The sequence below is a fragment of the Arvicanthis niloticus genome, chromosome 24, assembly GCF_011762505.2.
Source record: "Arvicanthis niloticus isolate mArvNil1 chromosome 24, mArvNil1.pat.X, whole genome shotgun sequence".
In the NCBI taxonomy this organism is placed as follows: Eukaryota; Metazoa; Chordata; class Mammalia; order Rodentia; family Muridae; genus Arvicanthis; species Arvicanthis niloticus.
The window spans coordinates 13,816,775-13,840,985 of NC_133432.1; the positions used below are offsets into that span (position 1 = coordinate 13,816,775).

Genomic DNA, 24,211 nt, shown 5'->3' on the forward strand with positions numbered 1-24,211 from the left:
AACCAGCCTGGTCTATATAGTGAGCTCCAAGACAGCCAGGGCTACATAGTGAGACCCTATCTCAACAACAACAACAAAAAAACAACCACTAAAAAACAAAAGGCATTATAGCATGTTCCTTGCTCTAGAGGATGCTGTAAGAGACAGCATTCATCTCTGTCCATTGTGATAACCATAAGTGTCTCCAGGCATTATCAAATGTCCCTAAGTAACTGGGGGAGAGCAAAAATCCTAGCTGGTTTTAAACCACTGTCTGCTTTTTCTTTCTTTCTTTTTTTTCCCCCTAGACAGGGTTTCTCCATGTAGCTCTGTTTGTCCTGGAAATTGGTCTGTAGACTAGACTGGACTTGAGTTCAGCGATCCTCCTGCCTCTGCCTCCCGAGTGCTGAGATTAAAGGCATGCACCACCACCTGGCTACCATTGTCTTTTTTTTTTTTTTTTTTAGACAAGATTTCACTACGAACCCCCTCCTGATTGTATAGACCAGGCTGACCCTCAAACTCGGGGATCCACCTGCCTCTGCTTCCCAAGTGCCTCTATTTAAGGCACGAGCCACCATGACTGCCCTGGATGCTCAAAGTTTTTAAAGATTCCTTGGAATTCTTGGTTTAGACTAAGGAGGAGCGAACCTATTTAAATCTCAAATCTTGGTAGCCACTGTGGCAGAGTGCAAGCTCACTCTCCTCTCTGGGTTAACTCAGAGGCAGAACTGAAGCCACTTCCTTGCTCCTCTGCCTTGCACCCTCAAGCCCCCCCACACACACACACACACAACACGAGGGGAGAAATCCACGCAGTTGATGAAGCTATCTTTCCTCTCCCGCAGACCCCGCCCACCCCCGCTCAAGCTATAGGCCCTTAGATTAAGGCCACCAAGTTCTTTATTTTCATGCACTCTGATATAAAGCCATAGGAGCAAAGGCTTTAAGCAAGTGGGTCCCCAAGACCAGCCAGGGAGAAGCAATACCCCACCTCTACTGGCAAAAAATATCCTAGTGCCTAGGGGAGCGGGTACCCTCCAACGGAGCCAAGGGCGTGCCCAGAGTCGCTGCCTGCTCCTCTGGCAGGAGCTGCACCGGTCTGAGCAGTTTGGTGACAAGGGCTGGATTTTCTCCTGAGCCTTGATTCGATCTCTGCACGGGTGGGGATGATGTTGGAGTTATGATTAGAAACACAACCACTCCACCGCCACCCTCGCCATAAAGCTTCACAGCCACCCCAGGACAAAGTCCCACAGCCTCCTCCGACATCCTTTAGAAGGGACAAACCAGCGGACTGCAGCTCAGTGCCCACCCCAGGAGGCTAAAAAACGCAACTGAGGCAAACTAGGCAGGACTGGAATGCACTGGGTTTTCTAAGAACAAGTGTTTCGAAGAGGAGTAACAAAAAAAAAAAAAAGAAAAAGAAAGAAAGAAAGAAAGAAAGAAAGAAAGAAAGAAAGAAAGAAAGAAAGAAAGAAAGAAAAGAAAAGCTGGACTATAGGAGGCAAGAAATTTGCCTTTTCTAGTCCTGCCCTGCGCCTGTTAGTGATACCGGAAGATCCGCATTGTTGAGGGACTCCGAGAGGCATCGGCTTCATCGGAGATGACAGACAGCTGTGCCTTCTCACCTCACCTCAGTCCTCTTCTTCCTCAGGCTTCACCAGTTTATCCATAGCTTCTTTCAGCACACCATCTGGGTCTAGAAGCTCCACCTGGAGGGCAGCAGGGGGGAGGGGATGGGTTTGTTGGTATAAACAGCATGGAAGGCCCCCAAGCTGCCTTGCTAAAGATACTTGAAAACAAAACCTCATCTGTAGCCCCTTGACATGTGAGGCTACAGAAGCTGGTTGCTGTCTCTCTGGTTTCAGGGCCCCAGGAGGACTGACTACCCACCTTAGGAATGGGGAACTGGGTGGGTTCAGGGGCCTCATCACGGCCAAAGTCGATCATGGTGCCACACTTGGCCACGTTGTCCACCCAGAAGCCTTCAAACAGCTGACCATGGTCCAGGTGAAAGAAACGCCCATGTCCGTTCTTCATGCCTCTCTCCCAGCTGCCCTCATACCGGTTCCCGTTCTCTAGACAGGAAAGCATGGGGGTGCTAGGCACAGGGAAGCAGCTAGGACATCCAGGTTGGACCTCACTGGTCCCAGCTGCTGACCAGTGTGTGCTACCTATCTGAGAGTCATTAAGCACACAGCCGGAGATGCAGTGTTCATAGGTATCATCGACATCACTTAACTTCAACCACTTCCAGAGATTTTATTTTACCCGTTATGATTATGGCGGCACACGCCTATGATCCCAGCACTCAGAAAGCAGAGGTAAGTGGATCTCTGAGTTCAAGCCCATCCTTGTCTACCAAGAGAGTTCCAGGGCTACACAGAGAAAACCTGTGGAGAGGACAGGGAAGGAGAAGGAGAAGGAGGAGGAGGAGGAGGAGGAGGAGGAGGAGGAGGAGGAGGAGGAGGAGGAGGAGGAGGAGGAGGAGGAGGAGGAGGAGGAGGAGGAAGAGAGAGAGAGAGAGAGAGAGAGAGAGAGAGAGAGAGAGAGAGAGAGATCTGATTTTATTTTTGATGTTGGAACCAGAACCTGGCGCATGCTCTCTCTCAGCACTTCCTCAGCCTCTGGGTTACAGCTCTAGCTCCGTTTTTTGGTGTGAGTTTTTGTTGTTTTTTTGTTACTTTGTTTTGTTTTGCTCGGAGGACAAGAAACTTGGAGCCTGCTAGGCAACTGCTCCACACCCCCGGGGCCTTGGCCTGAAACTTCATATGTAAACCAAGAATTCAGAGCTCCACCTGCTTCTGCTTCCCAAGTACTGTGATTAAAGCTATGTATGGTGGGTTTTTTTGTTTTGTTTTTGTTTTTGTTTTTGTTTTGAGACAGCATTTCGCCCCCTAGCTAGCAGAGGCTGGGCTCTAAGTCGAAGCAATGCTGCTGATCCCAAGTGTTAGAGACCCTGCTGACCTCCCGCTTTTATTTATTTATTTTAGTGTCTTTGTGTTAAATACAGGCACTTGCATGCCATGGTGCATGTGTAACACACATGTGGGGGTAACAGGACAACTCTGGGGAATCAGTTCTCTCTTCCTACCCTGTGGGACCCAGGATCAAACTTAAGGTGGTCAGACCTGCGGGCAAGCACCATTATCCACTGAGCCAACTCCAGGCCCTCTAATAATAATAATAATAATAATAATAATAATAATAATAGTCATTCGTTAACCACAAGGAAACAAGGAAACTGAAGAAAATTGCCTGGGGTCCCAGAGCTAGTACCGGCTCACTCCAGGATCTGAATTCATGCACACTTGCCCAGAGTCCAGGCCTTGAGAAGCTCGTGGAACATTTGCTCTGCTTAGCAAGAGCTCACTAAATCCAGCTTATGCATATTGGAGGCTCACTGAAGGCAGGCTCCTGGCTGAGTATAAGGACCATAAGACAGACAGACATACAGACTGACCGCCTCTGCCCTCCCAGCTGATCCAGGGCCTCAGCTTAGTTGGATCTCGTTGAAAGTCAGAATCTCACATTTTCAGGGCCAACAAGACTGGTGGTATTTATGGGACAAGTACTATGAGTGGTGGGGCAGCGAGTCTGGGACGACAACTTTCCGGGACGGGGCGGGGCGGGGCGGGGTCAGGAAGCCTTGGGGCGTGGTTTCAGGGGCGGGACACTCACTCAGGCGCAACATGCCCTCCCCGTCAGGCTTGTCGTTCTGCCAGTGGCCCTCGTAGATGTCGCCGTTGTTGTAGTACATGCGTCCCCACCCGCTGCGTTGGTTGCTACACCACTCACCCTCGTAATACTCCTTGGGTCCGAAAAACTGGATCCCATAGCCCTGAAAGCAGGAAGGTGTCCCACTATTTGCCAAGTCTCACACTTGAGTCTCCTCCTGTCGCCGGCTTTCCTAGCAGAGGGTCAAAGAATTCTAGCTGCATATTTCAGTTCATTTCGTGCACCTCCTTCATACCGCCCGCATAGTTTCTCTTCTCTGGTTCCCCTTATCTCTGGTCCCACTTCTATACACCGTCCATACAGCCACCAGAAGGATATTTTATACCGGGTAGGAGCGATCGCACACCCAACTCGCACTGCGTTCCGTCTCTACTCAGCTGTCTACTTAGAAACATGAAGGTTACATTTGGAGACCAACCGCAGGAAATCAGAGACCATTGGAGATCCCTGCTCAAAGCGAATTGGTTGAGTAACATAAATCTGTACCTCAAAATCCCAATGTCACTTTTCATTTCCCTCTTTCCCTCCCCCAGGGCAAATAAGACCTGATGTTTGCCATCCTCGTTATTTCTTCCTACCAATTCATGCCTACCGGGCTAGCTGCTTGCTGCTTTGGATGTGACCTCCTGCTCTGTATTTTCTAGGTTAGATTACATGATCTTCCAACCACGGGGAAACCACTGTTAATTCCCATTAAAGGCAAATCATTTGTTTTAGGCTCAGTCTTCCCACCAGGGGTAAAGAACATGAAGTCTTGGGCTCTGCTAGCTGTGTCACCAACCCCAGGCTAGGTGCTTCACCTCCCTGAACTTGTTCAGACCAATAATGACAAGGATTTTACAGCTGGGCAGTAGTGGTGCACGCCTTTAATCCCAGCACTTGAGAGGCAGAGGCAGGTGGATTTCTGAGTTCGGGGCCAGCCTGGTCTACAGAGTGAGTTCCAGGACAGCCAGGGCTATACAGAGAAACCCTGTCTGGAAAACAAAACAACAAAAGCAAACAAACAAAAAGACAAGGCTTTTACAAGAATATAAGAGTTCAAATGCTATCTATAGTAACTGTTCAATAGCAACACTGTTATAATTTTCAGACTCTGTGCTGGAGAAATGGCTCAGCAGTTAAGAGCACTGACTGCCCTTCCGGAGGGCGTGAGTTCAATTCCCAGCAACCACATGGTGGCTCACAACCATCTGGAATGGGATCTGATGCCTTTTTCTGGTGTGTCTGAAGACAGCGACAGTGTACTCACATACATAACATAAATAAATCTTTAAAAAAAAGATAATCATCAGACTCCATGGCTTATAGCAAGGATCAATACAAGTTTTTGTTTTTGGTTTATTTTTTTAAATATGTCTGCAGTAGAATGAATATTTGTGGAATTTCCTCTGGCTAGCTCTTCCCCGGCCCTCCACCTTCTTCCTCCCTTGTCCTTGTTCCCTGTTTTCAGTCACGGTCTCTCTCTATGTAGCCCAAGCTGGCCTCAAACTCTCTCCTCCTGCTTCCACCTTCAGGGTGCTGAGATCCCAGCTCTGCAGCTCCACGCCCTGCTTCCTAGCCTCCCATATGCCTCAGGCCCACAGGAGGAGGATTATTGTCAGAATGGGGTATCAGGAGAAGAAAGCCAGGAAACAAGGGGGAAGAGGGTGGAGGAGACCTTGCCTGCTGCCTCCTTGAAGCCATAGAGTTTTTAAAGGGTTCCTCCCTGGGGCCCCCACTTCTCTTGCTTCCTGTTTCCTTGGTTTTGTTTTGAAAAGCACTACAGTTCCTCCACCCCTTCCTTCTCCCACCCAGCAAACCACTGGCTCTAGGCTCACCTCCCACCTTTGCACTCTGAGCGCTCTCTCTCTCTCTCTCTCTCTCTCTCTCTCTCTCTCTCTCTCACACACACACACACACACACACACAGAGAGAGAGAGAGAGAGAGAGAGAGAGAGAGAGAGAGAGAGAGAGAGCGCACCTGGCTCTTACCTCGCCTACACAAACAAGGCATGCTGGGAAGGCACTCACCGATTTCTTATCGCCTTTCCACCAGCCTGAATACACTCTCCTGAGCTTTCCAGTCTCTGGATCAGGATGACTGAGGATGCCATAACCATCTCGCTTCCCAAACTTCCAGTCCCCTTCATAGACAGCGCCATTCCGCTTCCAGACCTGTGTTCCTTTCCCTGGTGACACATGGATGGGCCAACACTGCAGACAGCTGCCACCCTGAAGCTGGAAGCCACATGCCAGTCCAGACTTCAGGGACCTCTGCCCAGAACAGGGTCTGTGCCTCATCTTTAGATTGTGAGCTTGCAGAAGAAAGGAAAGTTCCATGTCTAAAAACAGTGATTCTCTTGCCCACTGTTTTTTTGTTTTGGTTTGGTTTGGTTTTTCAAGACAGGGTTTCTCTGTGTAGCCCTGGCTGTCCTGGAACTCACTCTGTAGACCAGGCTGGCCTCGAACTCAGAAATCCGCCTGCCTCTGCCTCCCAAGTGCTGAGATTAAAGGCGTGCGCCACCACCGCCCAGCTCCTGCCCACTGTTTAACAGCCGGACTGATATGGCAAACCTCAAGTAGAGGTGAGGCTGAGGCAGGAGGATGGTGAGTTTCAGTCCAGCCTGGGCAATGTCTAGAGACTCTGTCTTAAAAAGGAGCCAGGAAATGGTATGATGACAGAGGTTCAATTACCAGCAGTGTAACAAAGGTGTGGGGGGGAGGGGGGAGAAATCCTTCCCTTTATAACATGGATGAACAAGAAGGACATTAATCCCAGCACTTGGGAGGCAGAGGCAGGCAGATCTCTGAGTTCAAGGCCAGCCTGGTCTACAGAGTGAGTTACAAGACAGCCAGGGCTACACAGAGAAACCCTGTCTCAAAAGACAAAAAAAGAAAGAAAGAAAGAAAGAAAGAAAGAAAGAAAGAAAGAACAAAATAAACCAGACTCAGAAAGCCCAGTACTATGTGATGTCACTTTAACTTGAGGAAGTCAGTGTCATAGAAATAGAGACCAGAAGAATAATGGGTGCCAGCAGCCGGGAGGAGAGAGAGAAGGAGATGTGGGCCAAAGGTGACTATGCTTTGGAGGACAGCATTGTGATTATAGTTGATGACTAAGCAAGTCAGGGCTGGAGAGATGGCTCATGGGGAAAAAGTGCTAGCCTTGCAAACTGATCCTTGAGTGCTCTCTGGAACCCACTGTGGGAGGAAAGGACTTACTTCCATAAGTCCCTGGCTTACCATCTGCACACCTGTACCCATCATATGTGCCTAGACTTAGGCCATTCTGAGGCTCAAACCAAGGCCTTAAGCTTGCCGGGGAAGCATTTTACCAACTCACATAATACATCCCTGTATTATGGATTTTTAAGATAGGATCTTGTCCTATGTCCCAGGCTGTCCTTGAACTCATGACCCTCCCACCTATGCCTCTTAAGGGCTTTGGTAGTTATGTGCTGTTATTCCTGGCAATCAGTTTGATTTCAATGAATGAATCCAAGGAATGAATGAATGAATCACAATGAAAGCAAGCATCCCTGTCAAGTCTGCATATAGAATTCCTCAGCCCCCTCTTGACTCATTAGCAGGCCGGAGTTTTCTGTCTCCTCATTCCCTAAACAAACTTCAATCAAGAACTGCTGGCAGGCCCCAGGGGGAGCAAGGAAAAGTGTCTCTGAAGAGGGATCAGCCTCAGGAACAATGAAAACCAGGTGCCTCCCACCCAGTAGGAGGGTAGGGACACGAAGAAAAATATCCTAGGATTACTTACACCCCTCTGAAAATTTCTTTTGACTCTGAAGAAAACTCTTCTTAGTGTCAGGCATCACCCACTGTTCCTCCTTGGCATTTTCTCTGCCATCTTCTGGCTACAAACTCCAAGAAGAGAGTAAACAGTCTTGCCCAGGACTGAGCCAATCAGTCTTTTCCTTGGATTCTTATGCATTAATTTTTATATCTTTATTTTGCTGTGGATCAAATGCAGGTCTTCACTCACGCCAGAAAAGCTGTCTGTCTACTGCTATGTAAAGCTACAAGCTAGACACAAGCTAGAGTCTGGTTTTGAAGACAGAGAAAATGTCTCCACCAGATTGACCTGTAGGCAAGCCCCATAGGGCATTTTCTTGATTGATTATTGGTGTGGTTGGTGTGGGAGGGCCCAGCTCACTGTGGGTGCTGTCACCTCCGTCTTAGAGATCCTGGGTGCTGTAAGAAAGTAGGCCTGGGTGGGGGTGGCTGGAGAGATGGCTCAATGGTTGGAAACTCTTACTGTTCTTTTCATTTTTTAATGTATGTGAGTACACTGTCGCTGTCTTCAGACACACCAGAGGAGGGCATCAGATCCCATTACAGATGGTTGTGAGCCACCATGTGGTTGCTGGGAATTGAACCCAGGACCTCTGGAAGAGCAGTCAGTGCTCTTAACCGCTGAGCCATCTCTCCAGCACACTCTTGCTATTCTTACAGAGCATTAAGGTTCGGTTCCCATCACTTTTGGCTTACAGCCATCCTTAGACATGAACATGGTGCACATACATACATACATACATACATACATACATACATACATACAGGCAAAATACTCAGACACATAAAATAAGTAAATCTAAAAGAAGACAGCACGGCAGGATCGGCAAGTCATGGAGAGCAAGTCAGTAAGCGGCACTCCCCCACGGCCTCTGTATCAGCTCCTGCCTCCAGGTTCCCGCCTTGAATTCTGGCCCTGACTTTCTTTGATGATGACCCTTGCTTGATATGGAAGTGTAAGCCAAAATAAACCCTTTCATCTCCAAGTTGCATTTGGCCATGGTGGTTATCACAACAACAGAAATTTGAAACCTAAGTAAGACAGCCACAAAAATAAAATTTTAGCCCTTGTATTTTAAATTTTATTTATAAAAGAATGTTTGTTTTTAAACATTTATTTTTATGTGTCCCTGTGAATATGCCATGTGAATGTAGTACCTACAGAGGCCAGCAGAGGGGGCAGTAACCCCCAGAGCTGAAGTTCCAGGTGACTGTGAGCCACTGGATGGGGGTGCTGGGAACTGAATTTAGGTTCTCAGCTTGTTTGTTTGCTTGCTTGTTTGTTTGTTTGTTTGTTTGTTTGTTTTTGAGACATGGTCACATTGTGTATAACATGCTGGCCTAAAACTTACCATGTAGATCAGGCTGGCCTCCAGCTCAGAGATCTACCTACCTCTGCCTCCTGAGTTCTGGGCTTAAAGGCATACACCACCAAGACCAGAGAGCAATACTTGCTCTTAACCGATGAACTATCTCTCCAGCCCAACCCAACCCTGGGTTTTTAAATCTAGAGCAGGTAGGGCTTCAGGCTTATCTCATTTGCCTAATAATATTTGAAATATTGTGAAATAAGATATTCACATTGGGAGATAAAATTTTGATCTAGGCTATCCCTGACAAGGGCAGACACACCCTTCTTCCAGCACATGCTTGGCATGCTCAGTGCTGACTATCCTGTCTCCTTCTTTTCAATAATGTTTATCCCACAACAAAGAGAGACAGAGCTTGGGGAGAGGTGGCTCAGTGGTTAAGATCACTTGCTGCCTTTGCAGAGGACCTGGGTTCTGTCCCCAGCATGCAAATGGCAGCTCACAACCACCTGTAACCCCAGTTCCAGTGTGATCTGACACCCTCTTCTGATCTTGATAGGCACCAGGTGTTCACATGCACCTAAAATAAAATAAATCTTAAAAAAAGACAAGGCTTATCATGATCCATGCAGCACAATATATTTATTAAATACTTAGCTCTACAGGCACATAAGTGTTCTCTCTCACTCTCTCTTCTCTCCTCTCTCTTCTCTCTCTCTCTCTCTTCTCTCCTCTCTTCTCTCTCTCTCTCTCTCTCTCTCTCTCTCTCTCTCTCTCTCTCTCTGTTTTGTTTTGTTTTTCGAGACAGGGTTTTTCTGTGTAGCCCTGGCTGTCCTGGAACTCACTCTGTAGACCAGGCTGGCCTTGAACTCAGAAATCCGCCAGAGGCAGGGTCTTGCTGTGTAGACCAGCTTGGCCTTGAACTCACAGAGATCATCCTGCCTCTGCCTTTGGAGTATTAGAACTAAAGGTATGAGCCACCATAGCTGGCTACTACTTCCTTCCTTCTTTCTTTTCTCTCTTTTAAAATTTTGTTTTGAGATAAGGTTTCATGTATCTCAAGCTGGCCTTGAACTCACTATGTAGCTGAAGCTGGACTTGAACTTCTTAATCTTCCTACATGGTCTTCCAAGCACTTGAGAACCACAGGAATGTACCATCACACCTGGCCTTCCCCAACCCCAACTTGCTTAGCCCGGGGGGGGGGGGTCATAGAGATAGGGTCATAGCCCAGCCTTGATCTTTCTACCTCAGCCTTCTGAGCCAATAACTGAGATTATAGGCATGTATAATAAAACTACACCCAATTCTGGCCCACTTTCTCTCTCATTGCTCTCTGCTCCAGCTACACTGACTTCTAGTCTGTCCCTCAATCAAGTGTTAGACGTCTGAGTGCAGCTTAGAACAGACTACACCAGACCAAGTGGTTCCAAAAGTTGGGGGGGGGGGAGAAGTAGAGGAAGAAGATGGAAGAAGAGATCGAGGTCAGGGGGTTCTGCCTGTTTTATATGGGCAGTGACTAGCCTCTCCCAGGTAAAGGTGAGGTAGCCAGGTGGATCCCAGGAATGTATGGCAGTTGCCTTGGCAACGATGTGGGGGGTTGCCTAGATGTGATGTCACTAGGTTTGTAGCCTGATACCAACACAGTGTATCTTCATCCTTTCTGCACAGCTCAAACATTAACCTGCTCCCCACTGTCTTCCCTTTACTCCCTCCCCTCCCCTCTCTGGTGCCCTTTATAGATAGCCTGCCACCACCACCTCTTGAGTAGTTTCTTCTCCCTGGACCCCAGTTGCCTCATTCGGGAAACGTGATGGCAGTCTACCTTGCAGATTCTCTGTGAGCACCCTTACTCTCTGAGCCATCTTGTTGCGAGCCCACCGATCTTATCTTTATAAAAAGACATTGTTGCCACTTAACAGATGAGAAAACTGATAGAAGTGGGATTCTTTTGTTTGTTTGTTTGTTTGTTTGTTTTTGCGAGACAGGGTTTCTCTCTGTGTAGCCCTGGCTGTCCTGGAACTCACTCTGTAGACCAGGCTGGCCTCGAACTCAGAAATCAGCCTGCCTCTGCCTCCCAAGCGCTGAGATTAAAGGCCTGCGCTACCACTGCCCGGCAGAAGTGGGATTCTAACAATGTAGGCTCAGGGATTCCAGTGTCGATAACCCAGGAAGGCAGGAGAAGGAAGGTGGTCAAGTCTGGAATTGCAAGACTAGAGTTTTTAAACAGCCATGCCATTCCCCGCCCCCCACCGCTCCCCCACAATCAGGATTTGCATAGCCAGAATCCATTCGCCCCCTGCTGGCTCAGTCACTCAGTTACTTCCCGGGGTTGGATAGGTCCAACCTGTGTCCTGAGGCCCAGATCTTGTGTTCCACCATCCTCAGAGCATCAGGGCTGAGTCTGAAGCCCACAATGCCTACTACAAGGCATTTTCTTAACGTGTTGACCTTTTCTCTTGCCGACCAGTCCCAGGCTTAGACACTCTGTCAAAAGACAGAAAGCAACCCAGTACCCCCAGAACCCCGTCCCCGGCTTTGGGCTGGCTTTTTTTTTTTTTTTTTTTTTTTTTTTTTTTCTCTCTAGACTCGTTCTTCTGAAGTCAGGGCTGGGCTAGGCTTCAGAGCCACAGCATGGGAAGTCCCAACCCCGCCCCCCTGCTGGTCCTGGTCAAACATTATTTACCACTAAGCGGGGGTTGGGCACAGGATCACTTATGTTCTTAATGGATTCTGTACAATGCCTTTTCTTTTGTTTTGCATTGTCCACCCACTCTGACCCCACACTGGCCACCAATCCCTTGAGGATCTGCTTACCGTGTTTCAAGTTGCCCTTCCATTCTCCCACGTAGTGATCTCCGTTCACAGCAAACACTTGGTGTCTCAGTCCATTCTTCTGGGCTTTCCGGTCCCATCCTTTCCACAGCGGCTCTGATTTTCTTGGACACTTGGTGACCGGCATGCTGGCTGTGTCTGTGGTGTTGGGGGGTGCTGGCAGGAGGTAGGGGCATCAGGGGCTCAGTGTATCCGGGGTATCCTTGGGATCCTGGCGCTTCCTGGGGAGGTGCCTGACTGAGTTTCAGTAAGGGAGGTCATGTGTGTTCTGAGTCCCCAGGGCAGGTGAGCAGCCCTCAGTGGGGATCCTTCTGGGCTGGACTGGCTCAGGACAGTCACTTCCCTTGCATTCTCCTGGGGTCCATCTGTCGGGGATGTGATGGCACAATTCCTTTGGAACCCAGGGAGATCCAATAGGAACTCAGGGTTTGTGATGACACTGGGGAGAAGCCGCCCCTGGGAAAAATGAACTCACAAACTTAATGACTAGAAGGACCCATCAGAACGGACTTTGGCGGAAGAGTTGCGAAGTACAAAGAAAGTGGGCATCACTGGTCCAGCGCCTGCACTGTTAGCCCTTGCCCTGCATACCTGGTAGACTGGGCAGATGAAGCTGGGGAGAGCCCACAAATCAAAGAGACTGATTCCATGGTGACTAACTGTCCCAGACTTCAAGTCTAGCTATACAGTGAGACCTTGTCTCAAAACACAGTAGGAAAGTCCTCAGCTCACCCGTCTTCCTTCCACATCTGAGCCCTATGACTCTAGAGAGAAACAGTGGGTAGCCCAGGGCCTTCTCTCCACGTCTCAGAGTCCCCCCACCTGTGTCCCTCACATCCCCAGAATCTTCAGAAAGGACATTCGTGTCTTTTCATCTGTCTCCAGTTTGCTCATGGGTGATAAACAATGTTTTTGTCTCAATCCTGGGGTCCCTGTTCTCCCTCAACAAATACAACTCTCTACTCCATAGGTTCTGAGGCTATACACATCCACTCCCATTAAATCTTGCACCAGCAGCACATACACACAGGCGCTGCCAATCAAAATATCCTCAGGTTCAAGCCAGTTTCTGGAGATCATGGTATCTCAGCATCCACCCACAGGGTCAGCCTCAAAAACATGTGCTTTAGGTTGGACACTGTGCCTGCCACCTGTGCAAGTCATATAGCCTCTGTCCCCACAGAAGGGATTACTGTTGGCTCACGACTTGTTGCTTACCCTGTTTTGGAAAAAAAACAACAACAACGAAAACCACTTTTTTTATCCGGAGGCTTGCTATGGCTCTGTAGCCCTGGCTGACCTGGAACTCCATATATTATAGACCAGGCTAGCTTCAAATTTGCATTGTTGTTCTTGCGTCCTGAGTGCTGGGATAACAGACGTGTATTGCTGCACTGAAGTTCATTCATTCATTCACTCAATCATTCATTCATTCTCTCTGCCTCTCTCTGTTTCTGATAGGGTTTCATGTAGCACAGGTTAGACTCGAACTCCCAATGTAGCTGAGAATGACTTTGTTTCTTTTCTTTTTCTTTTCTTTTCTTTTCTTTTCTTTTTTTTTTTTTGAACCAGGGTCTCATGTAATCCAGGCTGGCCTCAGACTCACTATGCAGGATCCCAAGTGCCAGGAATGCAAGCATTAGCCATCATACTTGGTTTACGCAGAGCTTAACCCAAGCCCCAGGGCTTCATGTATGCTAAGCAAGAACTCTATCTACTGGTCCTTAGGCATGGTCTTAACTGCTGAGCCAGCTCTCCAGAACCATACACAGTCAGGTCTTCATGTGCCTTTTAATTGTTGTGTAAACATCTGGATTCCTGGCGGGTCCTTGGATGGAGAATGCAAACCTTTTTTTTTTTGTTTGTTTGTTTGTTTGTTTTTGAGAGAATGCAAACCTTAAGAGGGGGACCAAGGTATGGAAGCCTTTGCTGCTGGCAGAATCCTGGGTCTACCAATCTGCATTTGCAGTATCTTTACATGCCTTTCAAGAACAATCTTGGCAGTACCTTTCCCCTCTGAAAAGCACCCCTGCTCTGTCCACTGTTCTCAGTTGAGATGACAGGTGTCATGTGTTTTTCTGTTTCCTGCTGCACCTAGTACCCGCACCTAGTAGGTCCTCAACTAAGGGCAAAGAGTTGCTGGGAGGTGTAATGCAACCTGTAATCCTAAATTCTGGAATGCTGAGGCAGAGGAATCACCAGTCTGAGGTCGGCTTGGGAGTGAGACCCTGTCTCAAAAAACAAACAGAAACCAGAGAAAGAGAGGATGGCCCAGTGGTTAAGAGCAGCACTTGTCACGCTTTGTGGAGGATCTGGTTCGATTCCCAGCGCTCAGATAGCAGCTCAAAATGTGTCTAACTCCAGTTCTAGGGAACCCAATAGCGATGAGTTCTGCACAGAAATACATGTAGGTGAAACACCCATACACATAAAATTTAAAAGTGAAATAAATGAGAGATGAGCAAAAGTTAAAGGAGGTATTGGTGCCATAGCCACCCAAGTGACAACGTGTCCTGGCCTTGCTTAGAATTGTAAGAGAACCCTGCACTAGGCTCCAATGACCCAGAGGCGTCAATAGGCATTACTGCTTCGTCTGTGTTATCATAGATTCAACTTTTCCCTCCACTTTTCAGAACTTAAGGAGAGGCTCAAGTGGACGGGGGGGGGGGGGGGGGGGGGGGAAGGCTTGCAAACCTGCGCAGGTTGTTTTGTTTCTTAAGAACGAAGGAGAGCTCTGTGGACACTGGAGGGGAGGGGACAGACAGCTGGGGTCATTCCTGAGATCCAGCCCCTGCATCCACCTGGCTCACCTGTAACAGCAGCCTGGGGTTTCACTTTCAGCCGGCCGCTAGAGTTGTGAGTCTGGGCCCAGGAAGGTTGTTATGGCAACACCAAAGCTGACTGGCAGTGTCCGCCTCTTCCTGCAGAGGCAAGGAAGCGGGAAATTTTAAGAGCAGGGAAAGTCCCATTTGTTCTTCGTCTTAGGACTGCTTTGAGTATCTGGAGACCGGAGACCAACTGCGTGGAAGTTGGATGGCGTACGTATTACAGATGCAGATTCTTTTCTCTGCTCACAACGCTTTGAAGATCCTGAAAGACCTGCCTAAGCCCTTCACTTTTCTCTTCGCTCTGTCCCCCCCTAAGCGTCCACATTCAGCCTTTGCTGGAGCGACTACACACTTCTCTGCTGTTCCTGGAAAGTGCGCCATGTTCCTGCCGCAGGCCTTCGGCTCTTTTGGGACAGCCGCCAGGACATCTCTTCCTCCACTGGAGAGTGTGGATCTTGCCTTCCTTCCCTTCAGAGGTTTGTTCAGACATCAGACCCAGGAGTTCTCAGAACCCGCCCTGTTTAAAATCGGAATCTCCTTGTGTTTCATTCCGGATTATTCTGTTTAAGCCTTTAGCTCCGGCTGCCATCTGAGCCCTCTCTCACCTGCCCATCCCCCAGCCCACTATCCTTATTGTCCGTCTTTAAAGACAAAGTTTTGTTTTGTTTCATTCTCAGGGTTGTTTTGTTTCGTTTAGAGACAGGGTCTCACTATGTAGCCCGGGCTGTCCGAGAACTCACTATCTAGATCTGGCTGACCTCACCAGAGATGCGCCCATCTCTGCCTCCGGAGTGTTGATATTAAAGGCAACCTCACTTTCAAAAACAAAGAAACGAACAATAACAACAAACCTCTCAAACGTAAAAAGAAAATGAAAGGGAGTCAGGTAAGGTGGCTCAGTGGATGAAGCCACCCGCTGCCAAGCCTGATAACCTAAATTGGATCCCTAGCTCACACTGCACACTGCGGGGCACACTGTGGGAGGAGAGAGCTGACGCCTGCATGTTGTATCTGACCTCCACATGGCACACTCGCACAAGCACATGCAGAATAAAAATTTCACACACTCAGGAAAACGTAGCTGAAACAAACACCGGCGGCGACTTCCTCTTCCTGCACTTAAAACAGGCTGCCATTCTGCCTAATCTGAAAACAGAGATTTTGTAGGTTTTTATTGTTGAAACTCAGAGAGATCTACCTGCCTCTGCCTCCAAGGGCTGGGGTCATATGCATGAGCCACGAAGCCACTCTCATTCCACCATCAGATTTCTTATCCACTTGGTGAAAAAGCAACCCGTCCTTTACCTCACCCTGTCTTTTTTTTTTTTTTTTTGGTTTTTCAAGACAGAGTTTCCTGACTGTAGTCCTGACTGTCCTGGAACTTGCTTTGTAGGCTGCCCTTGAACTCACAGAGTTCCACTTGCCTCTACCTCCCCCCAAAATAGGATTAAAGGTCTGTGACACTACCGCCCGCCATCACTGTGATTTTAATTACTTGCAGAAATTAACTGTTTCCAAATTCCTATCTCAAGTACTCAGTTGGCACAGCTAGCTCCTAGAGCCCGCACTGGCTGACTCTGGTTCTCCTCACAGCTCGCTACTTTTCCCTTCAGGCGCCTGGCCAGCAGCTGCAGCCAGCCTTTACCCTGGGTACAAACTGTCCTTTGGCCCGTGGCCCTGTCCTGAGCCTCCTTGACACCTGCTGAGTGGTGGCTTCATGTCTTTATCCTTTCTAGGCCAGACAACTCAGTTCCTCACTGTGAATGGCATGTTTGTACAGTTTTTAAATAAAATTCGGAGGAAGCTAGGGTCTGCTTGAAGAGAAAGATCTGAACTATGGTTTATCTCTATTACAATCCAGCCAAGGGAGCAGGTTGTAAGCATATGAGATTGTTCTCCATATGGGGTCAAAATCTGATTGCATTTTTGTTTTTCAGAGCCCAGGGTCTTGTGCTTGCTAGGCAAGCGCTCTACCACTGAGCTAAATTCCCAATCCCCTGATTGTATTTTTAAGAGATTTATTTTTATTGTATGTGTATGAGTGTTTTACCTGCATGTATGTCTGTGTTCCATGTGACTGTAGTGTCCATACAAGCCAGAAGAAGATATCAGATTCCCTGGAACTGGGGATACAGATGGTTGTGAGCCACCACATGGGTGCTGGGAATAGAACCCTGGTCCTCTGAAAGAGCAGCCAGCGCTCTTAACCAGTGAGCCCCAAAGGCATTTTTCACAATGCCCATGAGTAGGTTGCTTGGACTGGCCAGTCAGTATACGACTTTTGCAAGCGTCCATCTCAAATGCCCTTCTGTTGCTGTTGTTAAAGACTTTTTTTTTGTTTTGTTTTGTTTTGTTTTGTTTTGTTTTTCAAGACAGGGTTTCTCTGTGTAGCCCTGGTTGTCCTGGAACTGACTCTGTAAACCAGGCTGGCCTCGAACTCAGAAATCCACCTACCTCTGACTCCCAAGTGCTGGGATTAAAGGTGTGCACCATCACTGCCCAGCTGTTAAAGAGTTTTAAATGTTTTATTTTATGTGTTTGAGTGCTTTGCCTGCCTATGTAAAATTCACTGCATTCCTGTCCACTGACTGCAGAGGCCAGAAGAGGGTGCCAGATACCCTGGAACTGGAGTTACACCTCCTTGTAAACCTCCATATTGGTGCTGGAAACCAAACCTCAGTCCTCTGTAAGGACAACAAATGCTCTTCACCTACAAGCCTTCTCTCCAGCCCTTAAATACCTTCATAACAATCACTTGCCAGATCTGCAAGGTGAGGATTTGACTAGACTCTTCTGAAAGACTTCATTTACAGCTTGAGAGAAGGGCGTTTCCATGGGATGTGAAGTGAGAGAGGCTCCCACATACACCACACGTAAATAAATGTTTCCTCAGGGAGGCGTGGTCCTGTAGCCATTAACCCACTCCAAAGCTTTGGCTTAAGTCTGGATGATCTGTCCTAGCAAAGAAACCCAAGACCTCATTCAAAATTGTCCAGATTCAATGGGCGCCGTTCACAGTAAGTGTGCAGCCTGAAGTGACATGGAGTATGGGGTTTCCTGTATCAAAATAACCTTGGTCTCAGCCTTCCCAGAAGTACCAGGAAAGACCTACCTGTCTGGACCAGCCAGTCTTGTTGAATACAATGGACAGAAGGTGGAAACAGCCCAAGTATCCATCAATGGGTGAACGCATAAACAAAACACAATTTGTCTGTACAATGGAATATTATTTGGCTGTAAAATGAATGGAGTCATGACACTACATGTACTGCAATGTGGATGAAACTTAAAGACAGGATGTTGAGCGAAAGCGCTGGTCACCATAGGACACATTATGTCATCCTCGTTCATTTGAAGAGTCCATGGTGAGCCAATCCATCCAGACAGAAAGTAGATTAGTGGGTGTCAGGCAGTAACACCTAGTGAGCACAAGTTGTTAGTTTTGTTCCTTTGTTTGTTGACAGAGTCTCATTGTGCAGTCCCAGAGGGCCTGGAACTTGATATGTAGACCAGGCTAGCCTCAGTCCCATGACATCAGCCTACCTCTGCCCTCCGACTGCTGGCATTAAAAGCATGTGCCACTGTACCAAGTCTCAAGCTCTCTATGTGGCTGCAATTGACCTTGAGTTTCTGATTCCTCTGTCCCAGCTTCCAGGGATCAGAAATATGTAACAGGCTATGCTTATTGGGGCTTCTCTTTTAGGGGTGATAAAATGGTTTTCAAGTTGACTGTGGTGATGGTTTCACAACTCCATGAGAAGGCTGAAAAACCAACTGTATGCTTTAAATGAGTGAAGTTAATACATGAATTATATCTCAATAAAGCTGTTTCTCAAGTCTTCGGTGCGGAAGGAGCGCCCTCTAGAGGTTCTCAGAGGTTTGGTTTGGTTTGGCAACAGGAATTCACTGCCTGGAACTCTCTATACAGACCAGGTTGATATTCAATGGAAATAGGTTTGACTGTCTTTGCCTCCTGAATTCTGGGATTAAAAGGCGTGCATCACTCACTATGCCCTGTCATTTTTTTTTTAATGGTGGTAAGCACAGAACCAAGAGCTGTTTACAGGTTCAGACAGCTACAACTGAGCTGCATCCCAGGTCTTCCCCCTTCCTTTTTTTTTTTTTTTTGTTTGTTTGTTTGTTTGTTTGTTGTTTGTTTTTCGAGACAGGGTTTCTCTGTGTAGCCCTGGCTGTCCTGGAACTCACTCTGTAGACCAGGCTGGCCTCGAACTCAGAAATCCACCTGTCTCTGCCTCCCAAGTGCTGGGATTAAAGGCGTGCGCCACCACCGCCCGGCCCCCCTTCCTTTTTGAGATGTATTACTAAAAAGAAATCACAGAAATATTGAAAGAGAGCAATACAATAGTTTTTCTGGGCTGGGCTGGGATAATACACACTTTTAATCCCAGCACTCAGGAGGTGTTCTACCAGTGAATTCCAGCCCAAGCCATTGTTTAACATTCTATTGAATATGAGAGTAGTTTTTTTTTCCTTGAAGGAAAAAAGGTTTCAAGTAGTCCACACTAGGCTCAAACTTGTTTTATAGTTGAGGATGATCTTGAACCCCTGACTCTCCAGTCTCTACCTCCCAAGTGTTTGAATTGCAGCTGTGTGCCAACATGTGCTTCCTCTAGGGAAAACCTACTCCCTCTGGGACTTTCTCCTTCAGGATCAATGTCAGACATCATTCTTCTGAGTTCCTTTGCAGCTATGTGCGCCACCTCCTAGTAAGTCTGTAGATTTCTTCTTCCTATCCCCCATTCCCTTCTTTGTTACTAATTTCTATGGCGCTGGTGCTATGGGACAGGGCAGGCTCAGAACACTCCTTTATCTTGGCAAGTTCTACTCTGCAGAACTGCTTGAGAGGGATGAGCTTTGTCTGCTAATCTCTCTCTCTCTCTCTCTCTCTCTCTCTCTCTCTCTCTCTCTGATGGGATCTCGCATAGCCCAGGATGGCTTTGAACTCACTATATAACCAAGGATGAGTTTTTAAACTCCTGGTTCCTCTTGGCTCTAACTCCTAAATGCTGGAATTACAAAAGACAGCTGCCACCATGCCCAGACTCTCCCACACTATTTAAAAAAAAAAAAAAAAAAAAAGTCAGCAAACCTGTGAAAGCCAAGAATGATTGTCTACAGGGAGAAGCCGGTGGAGATTACAATGTCCAAAAATAGGCATTAGGTAAAGCAATAAGACTAATAAGTTATCCCAAGGGAGGAAAAATGCATGGCCTCAATAGCAATTAAAGAAATGAAAGTTTAAAGTAACCTTGCCATGCTATTGCATACTGTCTAGACTAGAGAAAGTACAGAAAAAGAATGGGCCATAATGATGACTACCCTTTGGTCTGAGAGACCATTACACACCTGGCCACTCTTGCAATTAGGTAAACCATGAAGAAGAACTTTCTGGAAGCCTGTAGCTGGGTGGTACTGCTATCTTCTGAGTGAAGAATGCCACTTATGCACTAGTATATATATATATATATATATATATATATATATATATATATCTCCCAAGGGAGTAAATAAATAGTATAAATATATAAATTTATAAATATATTATATATTATATATTATATATATATTATATATTGTATAGTGCTCTATTATATAATATAATATATATTATTTATAAATATATATTTATATAAATATATAAATATATTATACTATAAGTAGTATAAATATATATCTACTATAGTATAAGATATAGTTATATACTATATAATATATAATTAGAAAGAGAGATAATATTTTGCACTTACATGCAGTGGTGGCACATACCTTTAATCCCAGCACTCAGGAGGCAGAGGTAGCCTGGTCTACCAGGCAGGGCAGCCAGGGCTATCACACAGAGAAACCCTATCTTGAAAAAACAAAAAAACAAAACAAAACCCACAACCAACCAAACCAAAAACAATAAAAACAATAACAGCATATACTGTTCTTGCAGAGGACCCAGGTTTGAGTCCCGGCATTCTTGTTGGGTGGCTTACAACTGACTATAACTCCAGCTCTAGGGATACAATGTTTGTGGCCTCCAAGGGCACCTGTAATCATACATAAAATTAAAAACACACACATGAAATTAAAAACAAAGTTACTTCTGGCAGTGCTCTGAGACGGGTGGGCACTGTATGCATTTTGAAAGCCAGTCAATCCTTAGGCTCAGTGGTTTAAGTAATGTTTCTTAAAGTAAAAAAGAGCAAGGAGGAGGCCCAGGTTTAGTGTGAAGCTTCTTGACCTTGGAAAGACCACCTGAATATGTTATCTTGATTGGTATGCCATAGAACTACATTCAAGGAAAGAGTACAGTCCAGTGTGAAAAGAAAAAAAAATTAGAATACACATATTTTAAAATTGAGTTTTTAACCACAATTATGAATATAATTATTATACTTTTTTTTTGAGACAGGGTCTTCTATGTAGTTTCGGCTACATAAAAACTCACTATGTAGACCAGGCTGGCCTCTAATCCACAGAATTCTACCTGCTTCTATCTCCTGAGTGCTGGGATTAAAGGCTCACCAAGCTGCTACATATTTAAAATTTTTTATCTTACAGTGTGCACACATTCATATTACACATGGACAACTCGTGAACAACTTGTGAGAGTCTCTTCTCTCCTTTTATGTGGGTTACAGGGATCAACTTCAGGTTGAAGGCATTCATCTTTACCTGCTGAGCCATTTTGCCAGCCCACTACAGACCATATGAAGAAAAATTTATTAAAGCGCATGGGAGATATATATATATATGCCCTAGTATATACAATAGGACCTTATATTATTAATAACAATTATTATCATTATTATTATTGATGTGTATGGGTGACAGGTCTATGCACATATGCATGCCCACTGCTACTGGAGGCCAGAGGAGGACATCAGATTTGCAGGAGCTACAGACCATCGTGATCTACCACGTGAGTACTGGGACTCGAACTGAAGGTCTCTGGAAGAGCAACTAATACTATTAACCAATGGCCCATCTTTCCAGCCCTAGATGCTTAATTTTCAAAAGCATTTTAGAACAAGCATAGTGGTAATTCTAGCATCTGGGAAACTAAGGCAGGAGTATCATAAACTCAAGGACGGCCTGCCCTACAGAGGGAGAGATCCTTCCTCCAAGAAAAACCAAAAGCTGAGGAGACGGCTCAGTGTAGAGACTCAGTGTAGAGAGCAGTGTCTGTACGGTTATGGTACTAGTCTATAGTAAATCTGATGGCTATGGCTTAGGCAGGAAATAGGAGGTGGGACATCCGGGAGAGAGAAGGAATTCTGGGAGAGAATCAGGCTGGCGATAGGCTTGGGAAGATGCGAGGAAACAGACGCATGGGACCTGAGCACAGGTAACCAGCCACGTAGCAGAATATAGATGAAAATTAACGGGTTATCTTAAGTTACGATTCTAGTCAGAGAAGAGCCTAGCTAGATGGCCAAGGTATTTGTAAATCTATTTTAAGTCTGTATCTTATTTCTGAGAACACGGGACTGGGAGGAAGAACGGACCATAATATCTACAGCTCAGTGGTTAAGAGCATTGGCTGCTTTCCCAGACAACCTGGGTTCTGTTCCCAGCACCCACATGGCAGCTCACAACCGTCTGTTACTCCAGTTCTAGGGAACCTGACTCCCCCTTCTGGATTCCTCTGGCACAAGGAACACACATGGTACATAATACATACCCGCAAAACAGCCATACACATAAAGATAAATATTAAACAAAACTTTTGTTGTATTTAGCCAACCACTCTATGCGGATTTACAATTTTACCAAGAATCAGAGTGAATTTTCAATCACAATAAAATAAAGTTATAAGTCAAAACCACAATCAGGTAGAACTAGATTCTAGCTCTTTAAAAGCGGGATTGTGCGGAACACGATACGCACAGACAGAAGGATGGTGTGGCTGACGTCATAAACTTCGCTGGTTTTAAACGAGCATGCGTAAAAGCTCGCCTCAACCACGCTACAGTCCTGCACTCACTGCGCGTGCGCACGATGAAGCACTCCGCCTACTTATTTTTCGGTGGGAGGAGCCAGTTCAGTCGCGTGAGTTCTCGAGACCCACCTGCTCCCGCGTAATTACCGGACCTAGCCCTTCTACACATGCGCACTCACTAACACTAGCGGGAGACGTCTCCGAAGGCGGCCCGAAGTTGCGCCTGCGCTCTGGGTGCTCTTCGCGGAAGTGGGTGGGAGAGGGGTCGTAATCGCGTTTCCACGCAGAACCTAAAGGAGGGCGGGCCAGACAGCGCGTCAAAAGTTCGTGACTCCGCCTGGGCCGCACTTCCAAGTCACGTGAAGACCGGAATAGGGCCACACAGAAATTATTTTTCGGTTTTAAAAGGTCTCACAAAATTACCCCTGTCTACGTGAAGGAACTTTTTTTTCTTTCATTTTATTGTTTCTGGGACTAATTCAATTTATTAGTCCAGGCAATCCTCCTCCTTCACCGTCCCACACGGCGGGATTCTCAGTCGGGAAAATTGTAGTTTTGTATTTATCCCTAATAATTTGTTAACGTCTTTAAGAATGCTTAAAACATCACGAAGCAATTTAGGAACCAAGCATGGTAGCTAGCAATCGCAGCGCCTGGGAGATAGAGGGGAGGAGGATCACTCAGGAATTCAAAATCCCCAGCTACACAGGGAGCTAAGAGGCCAGCCTTTGACAAGTGAGGCCAGGTCTCCGAGCAGAACTCACTTCACCTCCAGGTGTTTAAAGAGATTAACAAGTATTATTAGTAAGTGGAAGCCTGCTTCTTGTCTGTTAGGCAGAGTCATTGCCTAACAGACTGTTAGTGAAGAAGTCTGCATAAAATTATGTGTGGCTTTTGTGTCCTGAAGGTTGTTGGTTCCTTAACTTGTTTCCATAACCAAGTATGGAAAGCAGATAATGGTCAGCGTGTGAATACTGGTCTGATGGCTGGAGACACTAAGAAGTCTAATTCAGCCCCTGTTCTTTAAGGGTTCTTGGGGAAGGTCATGTCATTCATGATGTAGGGACGGTCTTGGGACTGTCGAGACATTTGCGAATATCGGAGGCTGTCCAGTGACGTCCCAGATGCTGCTGGATTTGGGGAGAGGAAGTCTAGATGCCAGGGGAGGATATTTGGACCAAAGTGAAGGATGAGAAGCCGTGTATGTTCCTGAACATTCAGGGGTGGTAGAGTATGAGGCAGGAAGTGATTGTTAGATCAAAATGGCACCTATTTAAAAAGGGAGAAATTAGTCAAACTGTCTAAGAATGGTTATTTGCATGTTTATGTTTACATGTATTTACCTGTGTATGTGTACATATGTATGTTGCACCCATGCCGTGGTATGAGCATGGCATTCAGAAGACAACTTTCCAGAGCTATGGCTCTCCTATCATGCAAGTGTCAGTATTTGAACTCAGGCTTGGTGGCAAATCCTCTCTTACCCACTGAGCCACCTCTCCACTCCCCCTAAGAAAGTCGTGAACTGATACATTCCTGGGCCAAAATCCCTTCAGGCCGATGAGACGTATGAATCCTAATCACTGTCCTGAAAAGCTGGAAGGATAGGCATTCGTGGGCGCCCTGAGGAAGTTGCTCAGGCGTTCTGTGGGAGGAAAAAGGTTTTTGTTGATATAGGTTGCATCTTCCTGCGTTATATATACCTTGAGGAAGGAAGGGTTAGGTTTATAAGAGTGTTAGGTCAAGGGGACGAACTTTAAAAACAGCAGAGAAAAATAATTAAC

At 46.6% G+C, this 24,211-nt stretch overlaps 1 protein-coding gene across 5 annotated transcripts; it reads right to left on the reverse strand.

The window, feature by feature from the left end:
- Window positions 1-864: 864 nt before the first annotated feature.
- Window positions 865-14,546, reverse strand: Morn3 (MORN repeat containing 3). Of its 5 annotated transcripts, none has more exons than XM_076922806.1 (7): window positions 14,462-14,546; window positions 11,634-11,807; window positions 5,731-5,888; window positions 3,664-3,823; window positions 1,876-2,060; window positions 1,611-1,694; window positions 865-1,134 (listed from the first exon to the last, which is right to left on the reverse strand). In XM_076922806.1, the coding sequence occupies exons 2-6, from the start codon at window positions 11,776-11,778 to the stop codon at window positions 1,617-1,619; spliced, it is 726 nt and encodes a 241-aa protein (XP_076778921.1). In that variant the 5' UTR covers window positions 11,779-11,807; window positions 14,462-14,546; the 3' UTR covers window positions 865-1,134; window positions 1,611-1,616. The 5 variants fall into 5 exon arrangements, with proteins under 5 accessions (XP_076778921.1, XP_076778920.1, XP_076778922.1 ...); XM_076922805.1 differs by having other exon boundaries at window positions 11,634-11,872; window positions 14,462-14,542; XM_076922807.1 differs by lacking the exon at window positions 14,462-14,546 and adding an exon at window positions 7,472-11,303 and having other exon boundaries at window positions 11,634-11,775.
- Window positions 14,547-24,211: the final 9,665 nt, after the last annotated feature.